The 27,184-nt window shown below is 37.0% G+C and overlaps 2 protein-coding genes across 6 annotated transcripts in view; both read right to left on the bottom strand.

The window, feature by feature from the left end:
* Positions 1 to 12,059, bottom strand: part of MYRFL (myelin regulatory factor like) — a 115,721-nt gene extending 103,662 nt beyond the window's left edge. The window contains exon 1 of the mRNA XM_050750009.1: positions 12,014 to 12,059. Within this exon, the coding sequence (XP_050605966.1) occupies positions 12,014 to 12,059 (46 nt within the window). The remainder of the gene's footprint in view (positions 1 to 12,013) is intronic.
* Positions 12,060 to 20,104: 8,045 nt separating this feature from the next.
* RAB3IP (RAB3A interacting protein) overlaps positions 20,105 to 27,184 on the bottom strand; it is a 66,655-nt gene continuing 59,575 nt past the window's right edge. For all 5 annotated transcript variants that reach the window (XM_050746591.1, XM_050746593.1, XM_050746590.1 and 2 more), the window contains 3 exons: positions 24,953 to 25,052; positions 24,797 to 24,866; positions 20,105 to 22,476 (listed from right to left, as the gene is read on the bottom strand). In XM_050746591.1, the coding sequence (XP_050602548.1) occupies positions 22,394 to 22,476; positions 24,797 to 24,866; positions 24,953 to 25,052 (253 nt within the window). In that variant the 3' untranslated portion in view covers positions 20,105 to 22,393. The remainder of the gene's footprint in view (positions 22,477 to 24,796; positions 24,867 to 24,952; positions 25,053 to 27,184) is intronic.

Genomic DNA, 27,184 nt, shown 5'->3' with positions numbered 1-27,184 from the left:
TAGAAACTTTGACTCTGTCCTGAAGAGGTAGTGGGGTTGGGTAGCCAGCGGCCAGTTTGTGAGCAATTATACAATGGCTAGCGGTAAGTGAGGCGAGGATAGAAGGGAGGCGATTTTCCCAAATACTGATTATATTTATTGGCATCTCGCTCTAGAATACGGAAGCTAATGGGCCAATACATGTCTTTCCCTGCTCTTTCCCTCTAGGTAGGCGGAGTAGTGTGCAGATAAAAAGAGCGCTGAACTTGGAATGAAAAGACAGGGTCTTGCCTGAAATTTATCAGTCTGATTTTAGACACATCTGTCAATTTGTTAAGGCTCAATTTCTTTTTTTTAATGTGTGAAGGACAAACAAGTTGATGGAAATCCAAGAGTTTGTAAAATCTCAAACTCTATAAGCAAGCATAACACAAATGGCAGAGTGAGAAAGAAACTTTGAAGTTGGGTTAAGAATGAACTGGCAAAATAAACACATGTTAATATTGGTGGCTATCTATAGATTTTTGTTTTTTCTAACGTTTTCACAAAAAGCCAGCAAAGGGGAGGACAGGTCCTGAGCACTGTTTCACAGACCTCACCTCCTTACCACCAGTAAAGGTTACTTCAGATTCTTACACAGAAACCTGCCTCTCTCAGGGGAAGGAAGCAAATTTTTGTTTGTCTTATCCTTATGCAGATAAAAGGAGCTAATGGCAGTTCTTCAAATGCTTCTGAAGGAACAACACTTGAGATGGATGGATAATAGATTTTAAAGTGTCCTTCTTCTGATTGACTGGAATTAGCCTGCTCATGCTAACAGCTAGATCTTATTCTTATATTCACACAGAAAAATTGTTCCAAGGAATATTTACTCTTAGCAGAAGAGCTTTGACTAGCGTTATCTTGTGGAATTATAATCATCTGTGTCATTTCTGCCTCTTCCTGCACATAGGACTGATGCAGGAGTGCTGGGTAGAGCAGGGCGTGTTCCCTAGTTAGGGCTCCACCTCCATGGACCTAGGTGAGGACAGGCATTTCTGTTGCGTTTCCCAAGACCAGCCTGGCCTGCCACGTCCCCCATCCTGTGCCTATAAAAACCCGAGACCCAGACACAGAAGCAGCTGGAGGGCAAGAGGAGCACATTGGTGGAGGAACACACAGGCGGCTGGATGTCAAGAGGAATGGACCCACACTGGCATGCCGGCTAGCCACTGACCGGCAGGGGCACATGGAATTTGGCCAGGGCAGTCCGGGCCACTGAGTGGGAAAACCGTCTCCCTTCTGGTTCCCCCATCTGCTGAGAGCTACTTCCACTCAATAAAACCTTGCACTCATTCTCCAAGCCCACGTAATGATCCGATTCTTTCGGTACACCAAGGCAAGAACCTGGGATACAGAAAGCCCTCGGTCCTTGTGACAAGGCAGAGGGTCTAGTTGAGCTGGTTAACACAAGCCTACAGATGGCAAAACTAAAAGAGCACACGGTAACACACATCCACTGGGGCTTTAGGAGCTGTAAGCATTCACCTCTAGACACTGCCGTGGTGTTGGAGCCCCACAGCCTGCCAGTCTGTATGCTCCCCTAGAGGTTTGAGTAGCGGTGCACTGAAAAAGCGAGCCACTGCCCCTGTCACATGCCCTGTGAGGGGGACAAGGGAACCTTTTCCATTTCAGGAACTTTCATGAGACTTATCGATAGATTTGTTTCAAAGCAACAAGCTTCCCTAATCCAACAATGGAAGAAAAAAAGGGGATCATTGTCTCTACTCTTTCCATCTATGGAATCCACTACATATACAGAACACATATAGGAACAAAGGCAGTAAAATTCCAAAGAAGTCTAATCTGCTTTTGCACTGTTTTAATACAGATGAATTAAAAAAAATAGCTATGCAAATTTAAAAACTGTTTCCCATGCATGCTTTTATGAGCGGTTAAATACATGAGTTGTACTGGAGTTCTTTACAGGATGTTAAATAGTAATATATCCTTCTGGATTATATGGACTTTCAAACCTTTAATTCTGATTTTTCATGAACAAAAACAGCAGAAGTAGTTAAAAACTTCTATCCCTTTTAAGGAAGTAGAGAATTTAGTTCAGTTCTGAGCCAGCTTCCCCAAACCTTGCCAAGGCATGGCTAAATGACCTACTTGAGATCAGTGATTAACAAGGTCAGCAGATAACATTTTTCTGTATGAATTTTGTACCGCCCCAGCCTTTCCTGAAAGACAGTTGACAGATAAAAGAACCGGTTCTTTTAAAGTGAGAGCATCACAGAACATAGGTAAACTGAAAAAAGTTATCTCCTTAAAATGAATTTGCAGTCTCTCAACTTTAGAACTTCTTACAGTTTACTATAAAATTAGAACAAATGCTTTAGACGATCTAAGAACAGGACAATAATAACAATGTATTTCTTTCAGCTTTGAGTCTATCCCCAAAGAATGCCAACTAAACCTTGGAAATACATTAAGTTTCACTGTTATGTGTTTTCTGAAAAATGTCGATTTCAAGACCAACATGAAAAAGCTGAACCTTTTGCAATAAAAGGAAATACTCAGTACTTTGTCCTTTGTTGCTTGGCAACTAAGGGCTATAAATGGATTTTATGATTATAAATTCACTGGAATTAATGTGAACATGTAAAACTTGTAATAATTCCCTGGAGACAGGAGTGTTTCTTTGAAAAAGAAATGTCTGGATCTACGTATGTAGCTGTACTCATTCTTGTTTCACAATAAATAAAGCAAGCAATTTGGTTCCTTCATATTTGCAAATATTATAATAAAACCACTACCATTTATTCTATCATTTTAACATTTTATCATTCATATTCACAACCATAAGAGGGTAGGTGTGATTATCCCCATTTGACAGATGGAGAACATTGAAACTTTAAAAGGTCACACAACTAAGATGCAAATAAACCAGGATTCAAAGCCAAGTCTGCCTGAAACAAGGCATACGCCATTCGCCTGCATACCACAGAGATTCCTAGGAAGCATATTTCTCAGCTCTTAATAGTTGAGCTATTGGTAGCTTTAACCCTATGAGAATGACACTAATTCTCAGCATCAAGTCACATGATGCTCTCTTCAGAACACATTATTTCTTATTGCCATATATGACATTTGTTTCTTACATTGTTAACACCAGGGTATCAACCATTGGGGTCCCATCTTGCTGGACTTTTTGCCTGAGTCAGGTTACCTAAAATTACAAGATTAAGAGTTAATATTTATACTGCCCTTCTGGGCATAGCCTTCTGCCTAACTTCCCTCTGTATATTTTTGTTATGCACAGAGCAGTACTAAAGAACAGTGATGGTGTTCTGATATCTTTGTACTCTTATTAGTGGACTTACATTGTGAGTTTCTGGAGCTGCCTGCTCAATGAACATAAGCCATTACCTTTTTACCACTAACACCTCATCTTATTTGTGCTAGAGCTGGGATTTTCAAAGGAATAATGGCAGATGGCAGTAAAGTGCCAACTGCTAGCAGTCCAGAATAATTTTACATGCAAATTATAGAAAGAAAGAAGGAAAGAAAGAAGGAAAGAAAGAAAGAGAGAGAGAGAGAGACAGACAGAAAGAAAGAAAGAGAAAGAAAGAAAGAAAGAAAGAAAGAAAGAAAGAAAGAAAGAAAGAGAAAAGAAAGAAAGAAAGAAAGAAAGAAAGAAAGAAAGAAAGAAAGAAAGAAAAAGAAAGAAAGAAAGAGAAAAGAAAGAAAGAAAGAAAGAAAGAAAGAAAGAAAGAAAGAAAGAAAGAAAGAAAGAAAGAAAGAAAGAAAGAAAGAAAGAAAGAGAGAGAAAGCAAGCCAGCCAGCCCTGGTTATCTTAACAGGAGACATGAGTTCTACAACTATCTCTATAGATGTTCCCTGTGACCTGTTTAGAAGACAATGTGCACAGTGGATAGGGACACAAGCCTTCAGAGCAGACAGACTTCTGTCCAAATCTAAGCAATTCACATACATAATAGCTGTGTTACCTTGGACAAGGTACAGAACTTCTCTGAATCTGTTTCCTCATCTCTAAAATACTGACAACATTATCATTCATTGTGTTGTGCAAATTAAGAATTAATATAGCTAAAATCTTAGTACAATGTCTAACATAAAGTAAAGCATTCATTCAATGGCAGTGGTTTTCCTTCATTAAATGATAGTGGTTTTCTTATTTATCACAGGCTGCTCTCTTCAACCCACCAACTGGACATCCTTCTCCACTGCATGGAAACCTCTTTTCAAGGTCACACACAACCCTCTTTTTCCCAGATTCTATAGGCAATTGTCTTGTATTTCAGAAACATTTGAAATGTTTGACCATATTCTTCTTGAAACACTTTATTTCCTAGTTTAACAACCACACTCTCCTGGTTTCCCTCTTACCTCACAAACATTCCTTTGCTACTCTCACTTGGATCCCAAAATGTGATCTGGGACCCTTTTCTCTATCTGTACTCTTCTTGGTGATCTCACTTAGTCTCAGGGGCTTTAAATACTACTTATAAGCTGATTACTCTCTAATTGACATCAGCAGCTCTAATCTTTCCTTGGGTTTCAAATTCAATAATCCAACTGCCTCATCGCTTCCACTTGGTTGTCTAAAAGAGATCTCAAATGTAAAATGTCTCAAATGAATTCTTAATTACATACACACACACACACACACACATATGCCTGTTCTTCAGTCTTCCACATCTAAGTACATTGTACTACCATCCACGAATTGTTGACACCAACACCTAGGCATCATCCTAAACAGATTCCTCTGTCTTCCTCACCACCACATCCCATCCATCTGCCCCTGCCTGTTCTCCTGCTTAAAACTCTCCACACTGAGAATAAAAACCAAACTCTCATGTCATTTTCTACCACCCTCCCCATTGTCACTCATACTTCAAGTGCTTCCACCTCACTGTTCCTTTCCTACCCCTCTCCCAACCACCTCAAGCTCAGTGACTGCACAGTTGCTCTTTTTACCTAAAACATTCTTCTCCCAAACAGATGCATGACTTGCTTCTGGTCGTTCTTCAGGTCTCAGCTTGAATGTCACCCCTCAGAAACCATTCCTGATTGTCTTAGCTCAAGTAACTCTGTCTTCATCAGACTCTCTGCACCACCATCTGGTTTTATTTTCTTCATAATTAATGACATTTTGAAATCATTGTTTTATTTATCTCCTATTGTCTTCTCCCTTTGTCTAGAGAAGAAGCCACTATAAGGCAAGGACTCTGCTTATTCATCACAGAGTCCCTGGTTCTTAGGAGAGCAGCAGGCTCATGACAGACAGTCAAGTATTTTTTGATTGTGTGAAAGTTGATCATACAAATTAGGTCATTCTTGTCACAGCCAACTAAAACAAAGTCATGAGGCCAGGGGGAAAAAGCACTCAGGGCATATAACACTGCTCAAAAATGTAATTCTCTACAAGCCTGGATGCTGAAACTGCTTGCTATATAACCTTAGACCAGTTTTATATATAATCGTTGCTGAAACAACCTGCTACAACTCTTAAAACTAGTTTTATCCACCGCTGTCACTTACCAACCAAAACTTGCCAGCTCCCTAAACTTTCATAGTGCAAATTAATTCTCTCAAAGAACAATACATAACATTTCTCCTTTCTATAAAACCTCCAGTCTCCTCTTTGTTCTTCAGGCATACCAAAGACCACCTAGTCTGCCTGTATGCTCCAAATTGCGATTATTTCTTCCCAAATAAAACATTAAATTTAGAGATTCATCTCTACATTTTTATTTTGACTTTGACAATGACTGAATAAACAAGGTAAGGAATAAATGACCTTGCAGCCACTTACTATCTGGATAACCCTCAAGCAAGTTACCTAACCTCTGTCAGCCTCATGTTTCTCATACAAGGATAGAAATCCCCTAGGGCTGCCTTGACGCTAAATGGAGAAAATAATAATTAAGAAACAATGAGAATAATAGTAACTAAAATTTATTGTCTCTCTGTGCCAGGCATAGTGCTTCACAACCACGTTTTGAGATGATAGGGTTATCCCCATTTTACAAGCAAGGAAACTAAGGCCTGCAGAGCCTTATGAACCTATCCCTAGTCCCAGAAGTAGTCAATGGTAGAGCTAGGATTCACAGCCAGGACGACTAACTCAGAACCTATATTCCTAAGGATGATTCTGCACTCAGCACATAGCAAGTGCTTGAAAACAGTTATTATGATTATTAATTAGGTTGTAGATCAGGGGTTGGTCAACTTTTTCTGTAAAGAGCCAGATAGTGTTTTGATCTCTGTTGCAACCATTCACCTTGTCCATCACAGCATCAAAGCAGGCCACAGGCAATATGTAAAAGAGCATGTTCCAGTAAAACCTTATTTGCAAAAACAGGCGGCAGGCCAGATTTGGCCTGTGGTCCATAATTTACTGACCTCTGTTGATGATGAATAACTAACATTAAGAGATGCTTACTGCATGTTTACTAAAAAGCACAAATTATATAATCCCATTTTTGTTTTAAAAAGCACACAAGATAGACACAAAACTGAACATAGTTAGCACTAAATAGTAAAATTACTACTAATAATTATCTTCTTCTTTTGGGTTACCTATATTATCCACAATTGTCCATGTATTGAATGTTTAGCTTCCAAGACATTGTGGAGTCTTCCAGAAACCAGGTTCTAACTTCAAAGTTGAAAGATGACAATATCAGTAACACCAAAAAAGGTGGGGGATCCTCCACTCAGAAGGGTTTGTTTGGGTGATTTTGTTCCAGGACTCCCCAAAGATGGTGATAAATCTGAGGTCTCAAAGGTAGCATGGGCAGGTGATAAAAGGTCAGCTCTAATCTCCTTACAGCACACTTCAAATTCTAATTAAATCACCTTCATTTTGGAGATCCCCACATGAAAGAAGAAAGATATTTCTTAGGAATGTTCAGATAATTTCATAGAAATGTTCAGATAATCCTAAATTCCTTGCATGACCTGGCTGGTTCTTCCTGTCCTTGGCATATTCTTGTTCCCAGTCTCCTGGGAAGCCCATGCCGTTTCCACACAGAATCAGAGGCTGCCTGCACAGGTAAAGAATGAACTCCCGCATCTCTGAAATTATCTCACATATATAGATATCCATATATATCTGTATAGATATATCTCTATATATTTTATCTATATATATCTATATAGAGATATTATCTATATAGGTATGTATATATAACTATGTGGGATAATTTCAGAGATGCTGGGTACAACATAATACCTAAAATTCCACCGTTAGAGATTAACCAGACCTGCCCCTGGAGGAAGTAATCTTTCTGCTGCTTTTGATCAAGACAGCTTCAATGTTTTATGAAAGCACTTTGAATACAAGACTCTACAGAGGTGTAAGGTGGTGTTAGATCATTTGCCATTTGCTCCTCTGTGCAAGCTTAGGTTTTATTAGGACAGAAGGAATAGGACATAGGAAACTTGTTGTCTAAGAGAGTGGGAAAGTGGTGGCCCCAAAGACAGAGAATTGAGAGACTGGCCTAAGGCCGGAGATACTCTTTACCCATAAGACAGACTTGCCCAGTGCCAGCACTGGGCAGCCTCTGTCCTCTACACTGCATTCGGCTTTCAGAGCTTCTGATTCTTCTGTCAGAAATTCAGAAACCAGCCAATCAAAGTTGTTTTCACATTTTGGAGAAATAATATACAGAAACCACTTAAGACATTGATCATTTTATCTCTGCTAATAATGGAATCTGAGGCATTCTATCAACTGGCAACACTTTGTCTCAACTCCCTCTGTTTGTTCTATTCACTGGACCATTCTGCTACTGGGCAAGTTTTCCCTCTTCATACAGTTGAACTTGCTAGGTGCCCCAGCTCTAGTCAGAATTCAGTATCTGCTTGTTGAATGGACTAGTGTTTTTGCACTGTTCTTTCATTCATTCACTCCATAAATATCAGTGCCTACTAAATGCCAGTATCATATAGGCACTTTTTCCAAGCAACGGCTCTCCTTTACACGGCAATTCTGCTTAACCTCCCTGAAGCCCTTCTAGATTAATCCCATCTGGGTTGAGCACTTCAGTCACTGCTTGTCTGCTCCAAAGCCTTCAGCATTTCCCCCATTTTCCTGAACATGGGGCACTTCCATGGTATTCCTATACAGCCTATGGACAGCAGATGTTTCTGCCTTCCCTGCATCCCCACTGCCCTCTTTTGATAATAGCTACCTGGAGAATTTAAATCTTAAGCAGAGAGATGGGCAGAAAATGTTCAAAGCTTTTTTGATGGCAGCTTCCTGAACAGACTATTCTTCCTCGTAGATCTCAAGAACTGCCTGGTGGTTACTGTCCTTCCACAGGTTCTAGCAGCTACTCCCACAAACCTCAACAAGTGAGCTGGAGTTTCTGCCAGTTTCCTTCGTGAGCTTTTACTTGTCATCAACTCTTAGTATGTAGTTTTTCCCACAGCATACTTTTTCCCACTCTGCTCAATCTGGGCCAGAATCTCCTCTTTGCTTTCAATGCTAAGCTAGCAAAGCATTTGAGCACCTACTTCAGGATGAAGAGGATAAATAGCTTCTCAAAAATGTGTTCTTTAGAGATTAAATATAATCAACAATACTGTTTTCAAATCACTTTTAATAAACTATTTTTAAGAGCTTGGAAACAAATAATGAGTCCTCTGATATTAAGATAGTACAAATTAGGAGTCTGAGATTAGAGCTATCAAAGATAAGTGAAGTGAGGAATGGGATTTACTGTACTTTATTTTTTAATTCCTTTTTATCCAGAAGATTGTTGTAAGAATAAAATGATATGATGTAAAGTAAATAGCACAATGGTTGGCACGTGGTAAATGCTCAACAGATGTTATTAATCTGGTTCAAATTTGAAGTGAAATTGACAATGTTTTCAAGTTAGCTTAAAACTTGGCAAACGTTAAAGTTTCAAGTTAACTTGAAACTTTGCAAATGTTAAAGCATATAGATTTCTAAAGATATAACCACGACTCTCATAGAAATATAATATGAATGCATGTTAGAGATTGTATTTAACTACTTAATTAATGAAGGGACCAAGAAGATGTTACAACTGTTTCAAAGGAGAATTCAAACATCAGATACACACATACACTGTATAGAATGAATTTATAAATAAACGCAAACATGGCTTTTACTGAAACTATTGATCCCCCTAAGAACATATTTCATTTGCATATCCATACATAAAAATCATTTGCATCGATATCAGTTTCCTGCAATTTACAGAGTTTTAAAATAGCTCTACTACACCGAAAGGCACAAATACCATAGAATCCCATAGCCCAGAATGATGTGATTTAGGCATAGTTTTCTATGGAAGACACCCAGTAATCCTTTTAATCCATGTCAAAATCTTTTACAATTTTTCTTGACACATGGATCTTAAACAGAAGCGTTTTACTGAATTAAACCTATTCTTCTTTAAGATAAACTCTTCCCTGATTATAACATTATATATTCAAATTATAAAGCACTTAGATAATAAAGTATAAAGAAAATAAAAATCTTCATAATCCTATCACTCTGAGGTAGTTACTGTTAATGCTTAAAGTATATTCATCCGGTTTTTTCTATGTATTTGTGTGTGCATGAATGGAAATATATTAACTGTTTGCAACCCAGTTTTAATAAACTTTGTTATAGAAAGTTATCTATATATATCTAATTGGGTTTACATATTCCACATTGTAATTCACTTTTTTCCTTAAGATCATAAACATCATCATTTTTAATAGCTACAAAATATTCCATTATATGTTAGATCCATAATTAATAAATCCACCACTATTAGAAATTTAGGTTGTAACCAATTTTTAGTTATTATAAATAAAACAATGCACCTGTCTTCTGACAACCTTTTTCTTGAAGTGGTACTGTTTTGCTGAAAAAGCCAAACATCTCACAAACACAGTGAATTACATGTAATTACATGTAAAAGAGAATTACAATGAAACTCAATGTCCGAGTTTCCAGAGGATGTTGCAATCTCTAGAGTGCCTGATGGCGCCTCTTCTGCTTTAGCTCACAAGCCTACCTATTGCATCAGTGGCAGACGGGGATTTGAATTAGAACCGGAATTCTCAGCTCCCAGAACAACCACCCTTGTCACTTTCCTGAGACACCATGAAGATTTAGTCACGTTTGGAAGTTTAAAATAAAAACTAAGATCATCATGAGCTTTGACAGTCAAGGCCATTTAATCCGAGATAAGTTTTAATACAAACATGTCTATAAGGGAAAAAGTACATTATTTAGGGCTTAGTTTCTTAGAATGAAGAGCCTGAGGAAATGGAGAAAATAGCTTTCAGGTGGGTAACAAATTGTCAAATTTTTTTCTTGATTTTCAAACCTTGAATTTTATTTGATTAGAAACAGTAACATATCATTAGTAGCATGACATGAAACAACTGGCTCTTCTCATGAGAATATCAGATTCAAGGAGAGGGTATAGCTCAGAGGGAGAGCACTAGACTGCAGATCAAGAATATCAGCTTCAGTTCAGCTGTCTTCATTTTAAAGATTTGAAAAGGGTCAAGAGAAAGGAAATTATTAAAATGTAAGAGAAGGTATCCAAAGCCCTACAAGCTACTATTTAAAGGAAGTGGTTGTTGAACTTGACTCAGAGTAGGTGCTCAGTATTTGCTGAATAGTAGAGATAAGAAAAAACTGACAATTAGCTGTGTGATTTTCAGAGGGATGGGAATCACTTAAGCTAGTGCCTTCATTTTAATTTGTGACGTCTACCACCTTTTCCAACTATTCAAACATAATGTAAGAAAAACACTGACCATTTTATTCTCTTTCGATAGAGAATGGACTTTCCCCATCAAAAAGGCTTCACTTGGAGCCACAGAGTTTGGTTTGGACTAAGCAAAATAATTTTATAATAATGATCAGATAATTGCAACAAGCTGCAGAGGGGACTTGTAGAAACTATATCCATAGAAACCTCCAAAAATAGTACAAACAAGGACAGTATAGGGATCCTATAGAAATAAAACCTCTTTCAAAAAACAGAAGGTAGACCAGATTTGATATTCAGGTCTTCCCTAGCTCTAGAAGGAAATGGAGTAGATTTTTGCATGTATACAATAAATTGCTGGTTTCTCTAAAATAGATGCAATGGTAGATTGAAGCTTGCTACTTACTGCTCAAATGAAAAGTACATATGATGTAAAATCAGGCAATAACAATCTGGCAACATTAGTGTGCCTACCATGTGCCAACCATGACTCAGGTAGACAATACCAACTTGGCCACTGTCGGAGACAGAACACTCAATGGGATGGATGGTAGGACTGAGATAACGTGATAATTCTCTTGGTGTTATATTCCTTCTTGCCATTTCTGGAAAAATCCAAGTCACAGAAACTACCCCATGGTGTTGATTCCTCCCAATAGTGACACAGAATCTCACTATTTCTTTGGTATGCCTCGTCACTCTTTAGTGTTCAGCACTGTTTACTATTCAGTCCATTCCATTCAACTTTTAAATATATATTATTTGTCAGGCACTTTACAAAGCACAAGAAATACCAAAAGCACTTGTGCTGCTGATTGATCCCTAGATTCTGTAAATGAACAGGTCTTCCCTCACTTCTTCTCATTCTCCCTCATGCAAAATACCTTACTATGTAAAAAGGATAGTCACGTTTCCCTTCACATAGAATCTGAGCATGGCTATGTCGTTATTTTTTAAACATAGGGTATGGGAAAAAATAAAATCTAGCACAGGACAGGGACAAGTAATAATAATATAAATATGCTGACTCCTTGATTCTAACAACCAAACTATAAAATGGAAATCCTGTTTTGCTTAAAATCTCTATCCATACCATCGATTTTTTGCTTCCAATGCAGCACATAAACCCCCACTTTCGATAATTAGGAGAGTTATCTAAGTATGATAGCATTTCTTTCAAAACAAAGTTTAAGGGAATACGGAAAAGGTGAAACAGGGATAGTGAGCATTTCTCAGAAGCAGCAAATTCATGCTGGAAATTGGCCTCTTACCTTCAAAGAACTGCTGCAGGGCCTCATTTTCGCCTACCACATCCATGGAGCTGTGGTCCTAGTACTAGTTCCTCATAAAACAATGGTTATCAGACCTCAGGAAGTAAGTACTGTCCTTTTGATTCGAAGCCTACGAATGCTCTTGAAAAATCATTTTCTTTTTATTGGAGCGAAGCATATCTTCGGCCATCAAATTGTGCCCAGAAAGACGGTTGAGTTTTCAAATGTGATTATAAAACTGGAAGGATATGCAACCATGCGTTTTTTTAAAAAATTCATGAAGAGGGAAGAGGTAGCAAATTCATCTCTCTTAATATAGGCAACTGTTTCTACTCTGCTTTTCGTCTTTAAGGACCTTTGTCCTTAGTGACACATGTAATTACATAAATGGGCAATAAATACATAGTCTTATCTCTTATTTGTCCTTTTACACCAATATATTTATATCTCCACCTTCATCAACTAGATCCATTTAGCTACCACCAATAAAAGACACTTATTTTTTTAACCTAGAAAAAAGGGATAAATCAATATAATTACTTTCGATACCTATAGGTAATTTTAAAAGTCTTGTGCTAAGAAAGTTAGAATTAAGTATTTCCAAACTTACAGCAAAAACTTAAATTCCTTAATACATACCTGCTCCATTTCCTCTAGAGCTTATTTGCTTCCAAAGTATAAACCATAAAGTATGAGAAGTCTCTCTAACAAGCAACAAAAATTGCATTACCAATTTAATAATTCTTATAGCTGAGTCACTAGTAGCTGGATTCACTCCTAAATATAAAACCATACTCAAATAAATGTTTTGTTTTCACTGCTTAGCTTTGATTCATTTAATAATAGCCTAAGAAAATACAATTAGGAAATTAAATTATCCTTTCAGCCCCTTCCTTTTCTCTTTTTCCCAACTTTCTATTTGGAAAAAAAATAGAATAGTACCATAAAATATCTATATACTCTTCACCTACACTTACCAATTACTGACTCTCTCTTTCTCATATATATATATATATATATATATATATATATATGAGACAGAGTGGTAGCAGTGGATATGGATATGTGTGTGGATATGGATGTGTGATATATATATAAATAAATAAATATATAATTATATATTTATAATTATATATCTATAAATATATAATTATATAATTATATATCTATAAATATATATCTATAAATATATATGTAATTATATATTTGTTATTTTAATAAAAAATATATTTATATATAATTATATTTTTTATATATAAATATCTATTTTATATATATATAATTATATATATATTTCAAAAAATAGAAGGTAGACCAGATTTGATATTGATATGGAGAGAGATATATATATCTCCATATCCTTCCCTTGGCTGAACCACTTGAAAATAAGTTGGTGACATCTTGACATGTCACCCTTAAATAACCCAGTATGTGTCCCAACAATAAGGACATTTTCCCACACAATCACAATATCATTATTATACCAAAGAAATGTAATATTATCATCTCATATATAATTTTTGTATGCCTAGTATGGTGCAAGAGGAGATTCGAAAACAGGCTGAAGAAGAATGGTGGTAATTTCTAATTTTTATACATACATAATAGTTGTACATATTTATGTACCCTTAAATAACTCAGTATATGTGTCCCAACAATAAGGACATTTTCCCACACAATCACAATATCATTATTATACCAAAGAAATGTAATATTATCATCTCATATGTAATTTCTTCCAGTCTCCAAAATATTTTTTATGGTGTTTGATTTCTGATTAAGGATCCAATGGATGTCCATGCACTGCCTTTGGTTATGTCTTTTAAAATATAGAACAGTCCCCTTGTCATTTTGATTTGTGCTCTTCATGATTTTGACTTTTTTCTATAGTCCAGGCTCATTGCCTTGTAGAATAAGCCATTTTCCAAATTTGTCTATTGTTTCATTATTAGAATTAGTAAGTGACATAATTCCAAATATATATTTTAAAATTTTACACACATATACTGTTACTTGAAAAATGAGCAAACTAAGTTTAGCTTAGAAAAGAAAAGGTTTAGGAGCTTCTTTTGACGGTCACACTGGCCCTCAGATCTGTAAGTAAAATCATCAAGTTGTTTAAAGAAATGAATTTTCAACAATTGTGTGAAGCTGTCTGCTGGGTGCAGGAAATAAAAAGATGAATAAATAATAGTCCCTGCCCTCCATAAACTGAAATCTAGGGCATGAGAAAAACACAAGTGACTGTAACTCAGGGCAGACTGATAGCTGGGAAGATGTCTCAAGAGAACAGAGAAAGGAGAGTAATTGAATCTGGGAGGATCTGGAAAGGTGCCACAAAGAGCTAGGATGTGAATACACTTAAATAGTGGGTAGGTTTTTTTTTAATTTTATTTTTTTAAATTAACAAATAATAATTGCCCATATTCATGGGGTACACAATGATACTTCCATACATATAACATGTAGTGATCAGATCAGGGTAATTAGCATATCCATCATCTCAAACATTTATCATTTCTTTATGTTGGAAGCATTCAACATCCTCCTTCCAGCTATTTGAAACTACACATTATTGTTAACTACAGTCATCCTACAGTGGCACAGGATATATAAAACAATAGGTATGTTTCTTAAAACATGAGCAATGGCTGGGAAGACAGAGAGCACAGGTACAGAGATTGTATGCCTAGTATGGTGCGAGAGGAGATTGGAAAACAGGCTGAAGAAGAATGGTGGTAGTTTATTTCTAATTTTTATGGATACATAATAGTTGTACATATTTATGGGGTACATATATTTTGATACAAACATACAATGTGTAATGATCAAATCAGGGTAATTGGGGTACCCATCACCTCAAACATTTATCATTTGTGTTGGGAAGATTCCAAACCCACTCCTTTATTGTGAAATATATAATAAATTATTGTTAACTGTATTTACTCTGTTGTGCTACCAAACACTGGACCATATTCCTTCTATATATTTTTGCACCCATTATCCAACCCCTCTTTATCCTCCCATCCCGCAACCCCCATTACCCTTCCCAGCCTCTGCTATCCTCCGTTGTATTCATCACCTATAGTGGTAGATTCTGAATGTAATTTGATTCCATGCATATTCATTCTAAGTGTATTTATTGCCAGTTTCTATCTGGGTGGGTGTGAGGCATGATACAATCCCATTTAACTTAGAGAGATCTCTGTGGCTGAATGTGTTGGCTGGGGCAATAACCAAAGTTTAAGCATTTTAAGAAACTACTGCAAAATCCAGGTAGGCTGTAGTAAAGCCTGAAGTAAGGTGACGTAGAACAAAGCACTGGTTACTGGCTGGATGTAGGGAGCAAGGATGAAGTCAAATGTTTTTTTAAAGGATTTATATGCCTGTAGGTAAAATGTGAATTAAGATGCCTAAAACATGTAGCCTCTGGCTAACCCTAGACTCCAAGAGAAGCTCCCAGCCAAGTCTCCTGGAGGCCACCGGAAATAAGTCATCACACTATAATCCACTGCCAAGTAATGATTCTGGATCCCGTCTACCAATTCACCCACAGACTTCATGTTCTCAGCAGCACAGTGGTGTGACAGGAAGCATACTAGACATGAGATTTCATTTAATGGCCTGAGAAGCTAAGGTCAGAATTGGGGTTCCAAACTGAAATACTTCCAAGGCCTGCCAGATAAGTGAGTCAAGTACGTCCCTTAACCTTGGTGTTAAGGAGACAATCCAGGGTGGTGGGCCATAGAGCAAACCCGGGAGTGCATACCCTGAGCAAGGGTGTAGCCACCCGACAGGTAGTCACTCAACTTCACCCAAGTGTTGTCATTCAAGAATGTGGGCTCAGTGTTGTCAAAACAGCACATTTTAAAAGAGCAGCTTGATATGCAGATTTTAGATTTCCTCATTTTTAAATGCTGGCAGTTGTTTAAAACCAAGAGGGACAAACAGAGAAATAAACCAAAACACTGTCAAGGACAAATAGCACATTGTATGAAAACACAATGGAGCCCACAAGATGCAACCTTGGTGCGGAGATCTGTGGAAAGTGAAGAGGATTGAGAAGGAAGTTGTTGGGAGGACTAGAAAATCTATTAATCAGAGTCCAGAGCACTCCGCTAAGAGCACAATTCAGCTGGCGGAAATGGGATTTAAGTGGAAATTCCTCCCTCTCAGTGAATAACAAATATGATGCGTATTTCCCAACTCTCTTGATATCCCCATTTTGCAGATTCGGTACAGAATCATCCTCTTGAATAGTAATCTAGTTTAGTTGTGGTTTCGGTTTGCTTTGGTATTGACACTTCCTAGAGAGCTCCAATAGACAAACAGATAAACGCTGACCTGCTGCGGTTAAGTCTGGGGATGTGGTGATGGGATCCCTGTATCCCTCTTGAGACTGTCCCTGAGACCTGTAGCTCTAGAATCTAATCCTCATGACCTCTGGCGTTCCTCCAGAAGTAAACTGTGTGTGAACTTGTGCTCCCTTGAGAAGCTGCCTTGAGGAAGGGTTTCAATTCTTCTAATATTTTAGCAAGTTTACTCCTACTTTTTTTTTTTTTTTTAGTTTTGCAAATTTTCATGAAGTTTTTAAAAGCTGACTTTCATTGTTATTTCTCTGTTAACAACTACCACTATGAAAACTTGACTCTATTTAGAGTTTGGGTTTTCTTTTTTCTTTTTTTTTTTTTTTTTTTTTTTTTTTTTGAGACGGAGTTTCACTCTTGTTGCCCAGGTGAAGTGCAATGGCGCGATCTCTACTCACCACAACCTCTGCCTCCCGGGTTCAAGTGATTCTCTTGCCTTAGCCTCTCAAGTAGCTGGGATTACAGGCAAGTGCCATCACGCCTGGCTAATTTTGTGTTTTTAGTAGAGACAGGGTTTCTCCATGTTGCTCACGCTGGTCTCGAACTCCCAACCTCAGGGGATCCGCCCGCCTCAGCCAAAGTGCTGCGATTACAGGCATGAGCCACTGCCTCCGGCCAGTTTGCTTTTTTTTTTTTTTCTAAATGCAATGGGAAGCCACTAAATGGGCTTTAAGCAGGAAAGTGACATTATCTGGTTTTCATTTTATAAAGATCCCTGTGGCTGCCGTCAGTGATTGTAGGAGGGCAGGAGTGGATGCAAGGACAGCAGACATTAGTGCAGGAGTTCAGGTAAAAGATGGTAATAGCTTGGACAGAGTGGTAGCAGTGGACATGGAGGGAAGTGGACAGATTCAAGATGTCTCGGAGACAGCTGATGGAATTTGCTGACAACTAGATTAGGAGTGACAATGACAAATAAAGGAACCTAGAATAAGACCCAGAATTTTGCTTAAGCAACTGAGAATTCAGCCATGGCAGATTTGTTAAGCACAAAAGTTAAACACAAATACAAATTCATATAGCATTGGACTCTCTTAAGCAGTGTCTAGGGAAAAATGCAACAACAAAAACCTTTGAAAACAAAAGCCTATGAACAAAAGCAGACCTGTTTTAGGCTCTGGATGCACAAAACAAACACACAGAATTCTTGTGGTGGCGATGGGAGGAAGTGAAGAGGTAACAGGTTGCAAGTTATTTTAAGGACTAAGACCCAATGTTCAGAAACCAAATCTTGTTCTTCCAGTGTGGATGCTTAGTCAAAGACTGTAAATTGTCTTCAACCTGAGAGAAACCATGAAGAAAGAGGAGTGGCGACCTACTTGACCTTCCGTTTTTGGGAGCCAAACCTAGACCAGAATGTAGGTCTGAGTGACTCCCAATCCAGAGCTGTCTCCATTAGGCCAGGCTCTCACCCCAGCTCCAAACCAATTTCTAAAAACTTGTCCAAGAGTCTTCCTCTTCTTTAGAATTGGTAATCTTGGCAATTAAATTCAGTGTAGAAACACTCTCCTGAACATAATCAGCATGCTGGTTCTTCCTTTTCTGTTGCCTTGCTCTTCCTAACAGCTCCTCCTTTCATCTTTGCAGGCTTCTTCTCGGCCACAGGAACTCAGGGCTCAGTGCTGTACTTCATCTCCAAAGTGTATCTAAAGCGCCCATCTGATCCCATGGCTAACTACTCCCCAGATTATCTCCTGGACTGACCTTACTGAATTTAGACTTGTATATCCAATACCTACTTAACATATCCACTTTGATGCTCAGTGGGCACCTCACACTTGATGTGTCAAACACTGAATTTCTGTCTCTGTTATGCACGTACCCAAACTTTCCCCCACCATGTATTTCCCCTTCTCAATAAACTGCAATAGCTCAAGTCAAAAGCCTAAGATTCAGACCTGAATTCTTTCCTTTCCTCTCTCTCAAATCCAATTCATCAACAATCTTGTTACCTTTTATTTTTTGTTTTGGAATGAAGGCACATATAACTGGGCTAATAATAATGCTTGATTCATAATTAATCACCGATGTTCCATGCATAACTCTTATTCATTTGTCATGCATTTATTTTATTTTTGAATTTTTTTTAGAGACAGGCATGGTCTCACTACGTTGCCCAGGTTGGAATATAGTAGCTATCACAGGTGAAATCATAGCACACTACAGCCTTGAACTCCTGGCCTCAAGGGATCTTCCCATCTCAGACTCCCAAGTAGCTGGGACTATAGGCACCCACCACTACACCCAGCTCATGTACTTACTTTTAATGACAAATGAACCACCCCAAAACCCACCACCTCACCCACGGACTAAAACACTACCAGTGACTTACTCATAGATTTGTTCCTCCTCTACCTCTCCCACACCCAGAGGTAACACTATCTTGAACTTTATTACTACTTTTTAAAAGTTTTGTCACGTATGACAATGCCTAAACAGCTGTTCGGTTTTAGTTGTTCTTGACTTTTATGAGAAAAGTATGTTATATATAGTTTTCTCAGAATTGCTTTTTCGTTCTGAGTTATTGTGCTTCAAGTAGCTGGTATTCATTCATTTTGCTGCCATGTAATCGTCATTCATTCTGTGAACACATTACACCTTCCTACAAATGGACGTTTTAATTTATTCCAGAACATTCTTATATGTGTGATCTGGGGAACTTTGTGCAAGCATTTCTCAAGCATATACTGAGAAGTGAAATAGCTGACCCATGGGTATACACTTTTTTTTAAGATATGATCTTACTCTGTGACCCAGGATAGAGTGCAGTGGCACAATCATGATTCACTGCAGCCTCAACCTCCTGGGCTTAAGCAATCCTCCCACCTCAGCTTCCCAAGTAGCTAGGACCACAGGCATGCACCACCATGCCCAGCTAATTAAAAAAAGTTTTATACAGATGTGGTCTGCCTGTGTTGCCCAAGCTGATCTTGAACTCTTGGGCTCAAGTGATCCTCCTACCTCAGCCTCCCAAAGAAGAGGCATGAGCCACTGGGCCTGGCCCAACTTTTCTAGTTAAGAGTTTTTCACAGTAGATATGCCAATTGATAACCCCACCCCCATCAGCAACCCTCTCCAAAACTTGACTTTGTTTCATTTTTGCCAATCGAATGAATTTGAACATGTCATTGTCATCTTGATTTACATTTTCCTGACTGAGAGAAGAGAATCCTCTTAATATGCTTATTGGCCAATATGCACTTCTAACTGTGTGGAAGGCCTGGTTCAGTCTTCTGCCTATTTTTCTGTGACACTGTCCTTTTTTGTTGGTTTGTAGAATTTCTGTATACATTCTTTATACTAAGCTATTACTGGTTATAAATGTTGCAGATATCACTTCACAGTTTGTAGTTTGGCTTTATTTTTTTTGAGAGACAAGGTCTCCCTATGTTGCCCAAGTTGGACTTCAACTCCTGGGCTCAAGCAATCTTCCCACCTCATCCTCCCAAGTTGATGGACACAATGTGTGTGTGTGTGTGTGTGTGTGTGTGTAACGGAGTCTCCCTATTTTGTGTGTGTGTAATGGAGTCTCCCTATTTTTTTTGTGTATGTGTGTAACGGAGTCTCCCTATTTTGTGTGGGTGTGTATGTGTGTGTAACGGAGTCTATTTTGTGTGTGTGTGTGTGTGTGGAAACGAAGTCTCCCTATTTTGTGTGTATGTGTGTGTAACGGAGTCTATTTTGTGTGTGTGTGTGTGGAAACGAAGTCTCCCTATTTTGTGTGTGTGTGTGTGTGTGTGTGGAAACGGAGTCTCCCTATTTTGCCCAGGTCCGTCTCGAACTCCTGGGCTCAAGCGGCTCAAGTAATCCTTCTGCCTCTGACTCCCAAAGTGCTGGGATTACAGGTATGAGACACAATGCCTAACCACGGATGCACAATTTCTAAATTAAGAATTTATAATATAGCGTAACTTATTTTCTTTTATAGTTATCTTCTATGTTTTTTTTTCTGCTTCCAGTTTAAGAAGTTCTTCCTAAAAGGAGTAGGATCAGGAAGATAATCACTTACATTTTCTAAATATATTTCAATTACATTTTAATCTATAATTCCACATATATTTTCTACATCAAGTCATCATCCTGTTGTATTAATTTTAAAGAGCATGTTTCTAGTGCATAAGGTTGAAAAGCATTCTTCCCCTTATAGATTACTAAAGATTTATTATTAATGGGTATAATGATTTTCTTTAGTCTTACTTTTTATTTATCCTTTTTCAGTCATCCACAAACTTTTTCTGAGTATTTGATTACCTTTCTTTCAAATCTCTTACAGCATCTCCTGGATTTGTTTCTCTTTTTATTTGGGTACTTTCTCCAAAAGTGGTTTTAGTTTGTATAGGAAAATCTTCTGAAGCCTGGATGGTACATATTCTTATTAATGCCCTCACATTAGAATAACTATTTTCAGAACATAAAATTCTAGGTTCAAAGTTGTTTTCATGTTCAATTTCACATTCTTGAGCTGGGTGTGGTAATGATGGTTACCACGCCCAGTATGTTATGTTACCATAACATACCATAACATACTCCAATGTCCTTTTGTCTGTGGGCTCCCACCCAACCTGGTGGCCGAAGTCACCTACAGGTAAGATTGACCAAACCTCTAAACAGAACTGAAAAAAATGTTATCTTCAGAAAACCAGCTCTCTTATACACTGCTGCTGTGAATACACATTGATGAACTTTTCTGGATGGCAATCTAGCAACGCAGATCAAACATTTAAAAATACATATATACACACATATAAATACACATATATATATATCGACACAACAATTTTATCTCCAGGCATCCACATGAAAGAACTCAACTGTTCAAAAGTGCACAGATAAGGATACTCGTCAAGCATTATAATATGAAAAATAAACTGAAAACCACCTCATCTCCAAACACAATTAAATTATGTTAAAATTCCATAAACAGGGATTAGGATGTGTAGGTTTACCCAAAGGAAAATGTATTTAATGTTTAGGTTTAAAAAGCAAAAAAAAAAAAAAAAGCCTACTTTTTGTTTCAAAAATATGCATATGTAAGTAGAAAATATCTGAAAGCTGAAAGGCTACTCTCCAAAAATATTAACAGCAGCTTTCTCTAAACAGAGACTAAAGTGGTTTCTCATTTTTTCTTTTTGCTGTTCTATACTTATTATATTTCTACCACAAACCTCTTGTTATAATTTCTCCAGTAGAGTCAGTTTTACAATTTGGAATGCAGAGGTCAAGTGGTTCTATGATCAGTGTATACTTTACATGTACCATTCTTTCAACCTACACCCCTTTAAACCCCTTTGACACACATCAAACTCATTTATGTCTATGTCCCTCCAACGTCAATATAGTGGTTAACACATATAAAACATGAATACACTACATCAAGACGCTCAGGAATACATCTCTGGGATACAATTTGACTGCCTTCTATTATATTTTAATGAATCACCAAAATAAAGGGGTTCTTTCAATTACAGAGAGCAGAATAATTAAAATAGTAACTTTCAAACTTCGTAGCAGCAGAAGTATTTCTTCAAATATAATCTTTTTGAAACCCAATATAGAAAACAAACAAAAATAAAGCCATTCTAGAGGTGGGGGCCTTGGAAAGTGAGTGCTGTCCACTCAGACGTCTTCTTTGCCTCTCACAAGGAAGGAAGCTACTGTGTAGTTTGAAAATTACTATTTAATACATTCTGCTAACCCTAAATGCCATGTCAGAGCTAGAAGAGAAAATGTACACACATTCAATCTAACATTTATTTATTTCAGGGTTTTTTTTTTGCAACTATAAATTACATTCACTAGTACACCTGTAATCCTTCATAGTGTATTCAACTAAAGAATAAGCAAACACAGCATAGATCAGTTTAAAAGAAATCATGGTACTTCTTAGAGCAATTTGCAAAAGGGGGAAAAAAGTCTTAGGCCCACTCCTTGGAAATAAATATCAAGTAACCATAAAAATATTCAGCCATTTTTCAGTTATTCAGAGAGTTCAGGCATGGTCCCACGCAGAACATCAGAGTTCCTCTTTGAAATAACCCAGCTTTGCCAATGACATCTCTTTTCTCAACTGCATAACTTCCCAAAACATCTGATCAACTATACAAATAGAAAAGAGAGATATTTAAATCATAAAATACCATCTTCATTATTTTTAATGTTTCACTGAAAACTTAAGTTAGCTGAAATGTCAATTGCATCAACTGCGTATTTCCTAAAGATGTACCTACATTTTTTCAATAATTCACATAAGCTTTTCCACAGACTTGTGACCATCCCAGTTTTATCAATAAAGCAAGTCACCAGTTTTGTCACAATTATTCGTTAAATATATCAGAGACGATTTAGCCCTAGAAAAGGTAGACATCCAGCATCCTGAGTAAATGTCAATGCTGTCACCTTCATGGAGTACACTCAATGCTCAATTATTCGAGTTATTCTCTAACTTATGAATCTTCTTGCTCCAGTTTGTTATATCATGGCCATTTTACTCTTCATTAACACTAACAGAGGGTGAAGGGGAAAAAAAGAAAACAAGACAATCCAGAAAACTCAGTAACACTGTTTGTGAGTAATAACAGAAAGGTTTTGCATATGGCTCAAATTAGAAATAAAAATGCATGTGGAAGATGAATTGTAAATTCAATTACCTACACTTTTGTAAGTTCCCACTATAAGTGGAAAAATGTTGGCTCCTTATTTCAGACAATAAAAGGTCTTCGTTTGATATATGATTAGATTATATTCATTTAGATCAATGGTTCTCAATCATGGAAGATTCCACCACTACCACTACCACCACTTCTCATCCCTGGCCACTCCAGGGTACATTTGGCAATGAATAGATACATTTTTCACTGTCCCCTCTCATGGGTGCTACAGGTATCTAATGAGTAAAAGCTAGGGATGCTATTAAACATCCTACAAATGCACAAGACAGTCCCCCACAACAAAGAATTATCCAGCTCAAAATGTCACTAGTACCAAGGTCAAGAAATTCTGCTTTAGATTTAGCTGCCCTAAATCTTTTGTTGGCACAAGGCACATATAATAAACAGATTTTAAGACTAATACCTGTTTACAACAAACACACATAGTAAATGATGTGTACTAAATATCATAAAGTGGAAGAGTGATAGAAACCAGAGAAGATATACTACTTTTATCATCATCACCCTCACCATTCATTACTCGCAACACTTTCTTTCTATTTTCATAAAGTAAATTATCTTTCTGTCTGTCCTACAAGCTTCTCATTTAAACAAACAGAAAAATATTATATTCTTGGCAATTATATTTAACATAAATTTTCTGTTATTTGGCTTAAATTATATTATCCATCTACAGATATTCAAAAATATTTCAGTTTTATTAAAGTCAAAAAAAGTATTATACAGTTTAAAGACTGTATGTTATTAAGTCTTTTGAAATTCAACATTAATTAGGTTATCAGGTTATTAGGTTAACAGGTTTTATCCCTATTGTTTTAGGCATTAAAATCCAACTATATGGGATTTTAAAGAAATATGACATTTTTCAACATACCAGACCTTGAGAAAGGCTAAACTAAGTTTTTATCAGCATGACTAACTTCTCCATAGAATTAAGATTCACTGGTTTACACGATTGAAAGATGGTAGGCTTCTACCAGTGTTTGAGCAAGATAATATTTTCAGTGCCTAAAAATATAAACAGGGAAATTTCATAAAACTTTAAATACAAACTGGCATAGACTTGTCTCTAGCCCAGTATCTGCTATTTTCATTTTTATGCAATCATTTGTGCTCGAGAGATACTGCTTTGGAGTTGTCAGGCCATATTAGTTTTTATGCCTGATATTTAAGATATTTAGCTATAAAGCCATATAAAATTGTATTAAAAATATTAACACACTTGCATGAGGTTGCTTCTCCTGGATATATCACCTGCATGTTTCTGCTGATTTAGAATATGGCAATCTTTATTCCGTTCAGAATTATCCTCATGACTACTTTATTAATTCACACGCAAAAAATAGAAAATACAGGGAAAACTTAATTGTGAGCTCCATCATGGTTTCCATCAATTAAAATAAATCTGACCACTTTGCCGCCCTCATTTTCATCTCTTAAAGAGTCAATTCAATGAGCTTGGAACTCTCTTCTCATTTATCATCTGGTTTATTATACACCACTTAGGAGTTAAAACTGACCCTGCTTAAAATTCAAAATTAAGAGTAAAATGAGGCAAATAAAATAATTAAACACAGTATTTTTCTAAAAGACATTTGTTCCCAAATTCGCCACAAATTTTATTAGAACTATATATGGGATTCAACATAAATGTACCAACAATAAAGCTGATATGAGCATTACTACTACGTCCTATACTTTTTGCTGAACTTTTATGTAAAGATTTATACTGAATCAAGAACACTCACCATCCTGCTGTTTCACGAGTCCCTGCTGAATGTATCGAATGTATGTAAAAAAGTTACATACAGAAGTGATCTAGGCCAAACAGAGAAAATGTCATGAATGGTCAAATGTCTCATATCAAAGCAAGCTTTATTAAAATTCATGGTTAAGTCACTTACCCTGTATCTGCAAAAAGGAGAAATATAATAATAGTTGCTTGAGTCCCCTAATTTAATTCTGTGTTTACAGGACTTACTCTGGCCAGTGAGAGCACATTTTCTGTGAAATAATGATAAATTTCAGTTTTTTGAAATTAAAAGCATTTGCCCCTACCTTCTGTACAAGTTACCTATTATTCAATTAGATGACAAATATTTGAGAAGCTACTGTGTACCAGGCACAGTTCTAGATGCTGGGCTACAGTGATGAAACGGACAAAGACTATGCCCTTGTGAGACTTACATTCTATTAATAGTATAAGTTTAATGCCATAATATTAACCATGATTCTAGAAACAGAAACTAGGTGTTTTCCATATATGTCCCATCCTGGAACAAATTTACAAATGAGTAATCAGCTGCAGGACAGCTCTCAGCTTTCCATCAGGATTTCAACTTCTCAGTTGAAAATATCCTCATGATGACTGTTCAAGTCTCAAAGCATGTTACGGATAGCTTGCAGGGTAATAGTTTCCAGATGGGGTATTTGTTTATTTGGTTGGTTGGTTGGTTGCTATATTTGCATTTAATGTGGGACCTAGGGAGAAGTACAAAGGAATAAGCCACCTTATAAAAATACTGAATCTTAACAATCATATAACAAGTTCACTAAATTTCACACCATCCTTTCTATTTGCATGACAAAAGCTAAAATTTTATATGAGGGCTTTCTGGCTGGGATTAGGCTATCAGCCTCTTGAGGGCAGGGACTTTGATTCATCTTTAAATGCCTGGCACCAGGCATGTGCCTGGCACACAGCACACATTCAATGACTGCTGAATGAGTAATGAGCCATCTGTTACCCTATGGCTCTATGAGATAAGGCTGGCATGTCTATCAGGCCAGACTTGCAGCAGCCCAGCTGTCACCCTCCTAAGCTAGGAACCTGGCTCAATACAACTATTACTCCCCATCAATGCAAAATTAGCATAGCTCTAAGTAAAGTAAGAGGCCAATAGCATTTTATATAACAGTACAAATTACATAGTAAATATATTAAATAACATTACATTTTAGCGATACTTACAAGAAATATAATACAAATGTGACTTTATATTAAGAAAACACACAACAATGTGTATTTGAAACAGGGTAATTTTTCAGGAGGGGGTAATTCAAATCACTAACCAATTCCTATCTTTTTTCAAATATTTCTTTGTTTCTTTATTAGCAAATTCCTTTAATGATCTGTAACAATATTTAAAAGCACTAACTACTAGTTTGCGGAGGATAGAAGATCTAGAAATTTAAAGCAGAGAGTGTTGGAAGTCTGTGGAACTTCCAAAAGTATAATTTGCACAAGAGGAAAATGTGCCATCAAGTTGCTAAAAACCAATTTATACACGACTCTTCCGGAAACAGGAAACAGACATATGCCTGCTGGTCTACTATTCAGCCTAACTTTGAAAGGGATCTGGTAAGGTGGCTTTAAGTATCAACTTTTAAAATAATAAGTGTTTCTTTTTTTAACTTGTAAATTCAGGAGTACACATGCAGGGTGTGCAGGTTTATTAAATAGGTAAACATGGGTCATGAGGGTTTGTTGTATGTATTATTTCATCACCCAGGTATTAAGCCTAGTATCCACTATTCTTCCTGATATTTTCCCTCTTCCCATCCTCCACCTTTCATGGGCAACAGTGTGTGTTGTTCCCTTCTATGCGTCCATGTGTTCTCATGCAACACATAAGCTCCCACTTATAAGTGAGAACACGTGGCATTTGGTTTTATCTTCCTACATTAGTTTGCTAAGGATAATGGCCTCTAGCTCCAGCCATGTCCCTGCAAAGGACATGATCTCGTTCTGTTTTTATGGCTGTATAGTATTCCATAGTGTATAGTGTTTCTTAAAAGATCTCATTTCTAAGCCATTTTGTAAACTAGACACACCTAATATATTTTTAGTTAAGCCAGGATTCAATGCGAATAGACCTTTGACCTCCAACTCCATTTTTTTTTCGAACATGCTACACTACATTAATAAATCTCTATAATTCTAGTCCCAAGATTTCAAATACTTGTTTGCCATTTTCATGTGACGATGTCAGCATGTTTAAATCTAGACCTATAATCTTCTTCCACAAACCAAAGCCTTTTCTATTAATTTCCACAATCACTTCAAATCAGTCTTCCAGTCAGACATCTCTAACTCCTTTCTCCTTTACCCATCACCCCACCCCAATCTAACTTTT

This window comes from Macaca thibetana, chromosome 11 (assembly GCF_024542745.1).
Source record: "Macaca thibetana thibetana isolate TM-01 chromosome 11, ASM2454274v1, whole genome shotgun sequence".
Lineage (NCBI taxonomy): Eukaryota > Metazoa > Chordata > Mammalia > Primates > Cercopithecidae > Macaca > Macaca thibetana.
Note: the sequence above shows the minus strand (reverse complement) of the source record. Positions and strands in the feature narration are given on the sequence as shown.